Raw genomic sequence first — 5,151 nt, 5'->3', positions numbered from 1 at the left:
AACCCTGATATGGAACAACACAAGACAAATACACATCAAAATATGTCTTATCGGGTAATATATGTCTAATCGGGTTATATATGTCTAATCGGGTAATATTATTGTCAAATCGGGTAATATATTTCAAATCCGTTATATTATCTTCAACTGAAATCAATTCACAAATCATATAGTGGGTGAAATGTCAACTCAGGTTAGTTCATAAATCGGGATAGGTTATACTATTACACATCTATTTTTTACTTTTGATTTATCAATGTTTCCGCATATTTGCGGCCTCTTTGTATAATCCAAAATTTTATTTTCTTCTTGAACTGCTTGTAATTTCTAATTTTTGTTAGATCTTCTGGAATCTTCTCATATATGCGCGGTGCAAGATAATGAAAGTACCTTTGTCCTATTTTTTTTTTTGATCTTGATGTCTGGTAAGTATTATCTTTATTCCTTGTAGTATATGGATGGTTTTTTCTTTCCAATATTATTTTTCCTTCATAAATATTAATAATTATTTTGAGTATGTAGAGCTGCCTCGTGTCTAGAATTTTTGATGTCTGATATAGTGGTTCACTCGGATGTGTAATTTTCTTGCCATGAATTATTCTCAACATCCATTTTTGCACAACATTAAGGTTCTTGAGATGAACGTCATAAACTCCACCCCATCCCAAGATGCCATAATTAATCTGAGACTGAACCAGGGCATTGAATATTATCATCAAATGTTTAGGGCTTTTCAAATATTTTTTCATTATTCTTATTTTATTCAAAAGACCTCTAAGTTTTTTAACTACATGACCGATATGTTGATCCCATTTCAAATTCACATCAATTATTATCCCGAGATACTTAATGAATTTTGTCTCTGGAATTTTCATTTCTGGACTTATTTCAAGATGCCCTATTGGACCAAAAGAATATGAAGAAAAGGGCAGGTATTTAGTCTTGTCAAGGTTCAAGGTAAGTTTGTTCGCTTGGAACCAATTCTGTATATGTCTGAAATCCGTCTCTGCTTTATGTTTCAGATCTTCCCATGTATCAGCTCTGTAGTGTATGGCGGTGTCATCTGCAAAGCTAACTATACTGCCCTTACTTGTACATCTGGACAAACTATTAATGTACACTAAAAACAGAAGCGGACCCATGACCGTCCCCTGAGGAACGCCGTAAGTTACTATCCTTGAAGAGCTCCTATCTCCACCTATATCTACAATCTGTTGGCGATTCGTTAGGTAACTCTTCAGTAGATCAAGGCTTTTGCCGCGGAAACCAGAGTTCCACAGTTTATTTAGAAGCCTCTTATGGCAGACAGTGTCAAAGGCTTTGGCGAGATCCACGAATATGCACAAGCTTGGAGTTTTTTCATCCAAGCATTCGTATATTTTTCCAATTAAATCTCCTATAGCATCCTCCGTGGATCTACCTTGTCTAAATCCATATTGGCCCTCCTCTAATATGCCTTTGTGCTCCAGAAAATTCAACATCCTTCTTTTCAATATTTTTTCTATTATTTTTGACACATTTGAAATCAATGAAATCGGCCTATAGTTGCATATTTCGGTCTTGTTTCCACCTTTATAAAGAGGTTTTATGATGCCTATCTTCAATATGTCCGGAAAAATACCATCCTCAAAACAACAATTGACAATATTGGAAAGGGGTTCGGAGATTTCTTTCTTTATATGTTTCAGTGTCTCTGAACGAATGCCGTCTATTCCTGGTGACTTTCCATTTTTTAAACTTTCAATGATATTTTCGACTTGAAACCATAAACCTTAGAACATTAATAATATCTATATTCTGAGCCATAAACCTATAATAACATGGACAGGCCCTCACGTGGCTTCTACTCACTTCGCTCTGCGGACTATCGAAGAGAGAGAGGTGTTGTGAAGGACGGAAGTAGAAAGGTTGAAAATGCGAATTTACTAAGGGAATAGCGCGTTTTTAATTTTTCTTTGGAGAAATATCGAGTTTTTCGCATTAGCTGATTTTTGACATAGCTAAATGGCTATGGGAATAACGCGCTTTTAATTTTTTTTTACAAAAAAATATTGAGTTATTCGGATGAGAAAAGTATTGAAATAGTTGAATGAATCACATTCAAGAATTGTATGGTACAGATTTTCATGTTATCTAAAATTTCTTTCAGAAAAAGTTGAATTTTATTGAGTGCTACCTGAAAGAAAATATTTTTTAATTTCTATTCCAGAGATTCAGATAGTTCAGTATATCAATAATATTATAGATAATTAAATTTATATTCGATATAATGTAGCTTCAAGTGTAACTGAGCTTTAGGGAATTCAAAATTTGTGATGAGTAAAAACGCGGGAATAATTAGTTCAGTAAAATGGGGGTAGATGGCTTAGGTATAGTCAAATTGCTCACTGATTCAAATTTTTGATTTTTTTAGGAAAAACTGACATAATTCGATTGTTACTAGTTCTATATTAGGCCAGAAACCCCATTTGAGGGGTTTTCAGATCGTAGATGCCGAAGTAGGTATCGATTCTTAGCAGAGAAGTGTTTCTACATAATTAAATAATAATTTTCTTGCGAAATTGGGAATATTTCAGTTTTGAACTATGTTAACCTAACTGACTTCTTTGTAATAACTTGAGTACACTTTTTTCCAAGAGATATTACAGAACATTTTCATATCTAAGTCACTAGTTTTCACTCTCACATAATAAAATATATCCGATTTTCTCTCATTTTCTGAGAAGAATTTCGGTTCCAGCGTAGCCAGGTTGCTAAGTAATACGACTTAAGTTGATATTGACCAAATAGATGACTGCTGTGAGTCGTGCTCTTGTACTATGTCGTCATCAACCTCTTACATTCCCAGTGCCGGATTTGCAATACTTTTGCTCCTAGGCTCAGAGGTATTAAGCTGTGCTACGCCTCGCCTCTATTGAACTGATATTAAGGTTCTCGCATATATAAATCATTTGAAATTAAATTATTTGCAAATAAATAATTTTGGAAAATTTATGAATTATTAATATTCATTATTAAGTTTTATTTCGATTCATTCATGACTATTTCTCTATTGAATATAATTTAGAATATATAAATATAAAATTGGAAGTTATATTTCAAATTACCTATGTTCTTCAATATTTAATATTTTCATAATTCTTTTTTTATAAATCAAGTCGAAAAATGTATTTTTTATTTTCAAATCATATAAATCTTGTTGATAAAATAATTGACTTTAGTGAACCAAAATAATTTTTTTTAAAGTATGCGCGTGTTTAAATATTTGAGCTGGTCTTTTTTTTTGCTGTTCAAATTTTCAATTGCTTTAATTTCAATGTTGTACAGATATTTATTGCTACCAAATGTATGTGCATTGTTTAATCAAATATACATGTTGTCAATATTGAATTCAATTTTTTGTGATAAGCACACAAACAATACATCAGGTAGTATTATGTGGATGTTTTTTGAATTGGATTGATTCATTGGATTAACTGTTTCAAAAAATTACTTCTTAGGGGTATTTGCATAATGAATAGGTTTTTGGTGGAATGCAGCTTTATTTTCAAAGTTATAGTTACATATGGTAAAAAAATGATATTTCCATCCTCTGTCCAAAAATGTAATAATAATTCGAACAATAAAAGAACTTGCCATTTATTTTCTTTGAGAATGAGCAATCTTATCCCAAAGATAAATCATAGATATACATCACTAATCTAAACAATTAAGTGTACATCCATTTTCAGTATAAACAGTGAAAATGATAAACGCAACAAGAAATAACATTATGACATATCCAACCATATCAGAAAGGTTGGATACACTAAGATGATCATATGTCTTTCAGCTCTGGAGGCATATCATTCTTCGGATGTTTGTTCTCAAAATGCTGCTTATAGGTTTTTGGATCAGGCATTTGTGCCTGAAAATAAAGAAACACACATTAATTGTTGCAATATAACAATAAATCTTGTGAAGTAAACAATTTTCTTTCAATATTCCACATGTAGTATAATGATATTAATGTTGTGTATGTGCCTTTTACTGGCTATATTTCACATTTCCTTCAGGTTGATTGATAATTTTTTTCAGACAATTGTGCTAATTGTATTAGTATAGAAAAGATGTGTTATCTTAGGAATTATGTGGTGTTGATAATTTCTCCAACTCTATTTATGAAAGAAACTACAAAAATAGCATTATAATCAATTCAGTATTGAATTTTTATTGAATATAATACAAAATTATCTTTCAGGATATGAAATCAAGAAGCTATCAATGCTGCAAGTAGATTTTATTCAAATGAACGTGATAAATGGAAAATATTGGAAAAACATGTATGAGATAGGGGGTGAAATGAATTAAAAATTACCTTGCAAACAGCACAGACATGAACCAATGCCTTTTGAGCTGCTTTTTTCTGTTCATTAGCACTATGACCCTGTTGTTTTTTGGACTTTGCTGCTTTTTCAGCGGCTTTTTGCTGAGATTGTAGTTTTTGCTGACCTCGAGCCATAGTGGACGACTATTGAATCTGCAAGTTCAAATGAATACGTACGTTCATTAACTGTAAAATATAACAACACTTTCAATTAATAGCTGTAGTCCTAACCAAAAACACGAATGTATGTTGACAGTAACATGGATCTTCAACACTGATATTAGTTTAATCCTTACCGAAATATTGAGTATCGAACTAAGGAACAAATTAAACTATTCAGTAATTCTAGTGAATATGACCAGACTGCTGCAGAGCAGCGTCTTTTCTTTCGACCATATAAGTGTCACTGGAAATTCAAGAAGACTGAGAAAGGAAATCCTACAGAGAACAAACAGCATTTGACATCCGACAGTATGTTCACAAATCGAAAGTCAGATATTACTTGCCAAAATGGCCTCAGTTTTAAAACATCAAATGCACTTCAAGAAAAAAAAATAGTGTCCTATATTCTGTTGGATCACTAATTGCACACAAGGTGACGCTACAAAATCAGTAGCGGAGCATAGGTACAATAAGGTGTTTGAAAGATTTTCTACTGAATTGAATTTTTCAGTAAAACAGACATAATTAATATTCTATCACGTCTGTATTAGTTTTGGATACATATATTTATTCAAATTGATAATTTACTTTCTTTAGGCCATAGGGAGTAAGGATCATCTGTA

The 5,151-nt window shown here is 32.0% G+C and overlaps 1 protein-coding gene across 2 annotated transcripts; it reads right to left on the bottom strand.

The window, feature by feature from the left end:
- Window positions 1-3,522: 3,522 nt before the first annotated feature.
- Window positions 3,523-4,824, bottom strand: LOC123686242 (zinc finger protein 706-like). Of its 2 annotated transcripts, none has more exons than XM_045626259.1 (3): window positions 4,663-4,824; window positions 4,358-4,519; window positions 3,523-3,907 (listed from the first exon to the last, which is right to left on the bottom strand). In XM_045626259.1, the coding sequence occupies exons 2-3, from the start codon at window positions 4,499-4,501 to the stop codon at window positions 3,818-3,820; spliced, it is 234 nt and encodes a 77-aa protein (XP_045482215.1). In that variant the 5' UTR covers window positions 4,502-4,519; window positions 4,663-4,824; the 3' UTR covers window positions 3,523-3,817. The 2 variants fall into 2 exon arrangements, with proteins under 2 accessions (XP_045482215.1, XP_045482216.1); XM_045626260.1 differs by having other exon boundaries at window positions 4,358-4,552; window positions 4,663-4,819.
- Between the last annotated feature and the right edge of the window lie 327 nt (window positions 4,825-5,151).

The sequence above is a fragment of the Harmonia axyridis genome, chromosome X (genome assembly GCF_914767665.1).
Source record: "Harmonia axyridis chromosome X, icHarAxyr1.1, whole genome shotgun sequence".
In the NCBI taxonomy this organism is placed as follows: domain Eukaryota; kingdom Metazoa; phylum Arthropoda; class Insecta; order Coleoptera; family Coccinellidae; genus Harmonia; species Harmonia axyridis.
The sequence above is the reverse complement of the archived record's forward strand: the minus strand, read 5'-3'. Positions and strand labels throughout refer to the sequence as shown.

What these genes read in the sequence shown, in the direction of transcription:
- LOC123686242 (XM_045626259.1), bottom strand. Translation starts at nt 4,501, where the DNA reads ATGGCTCGAGGTCAGCAAAAACTACAATCTCAGCAAAAAGCCGCTGAA. An exon ending in ATGTCTGTGCTGTTTGCAAG is followed by an intron (nt 3,908 to 4,357) that starts GTAATTTTTAAT and finishes CTTTATTTTCAG; the next exon opens with GCACAAATGCCTGATCCAAA.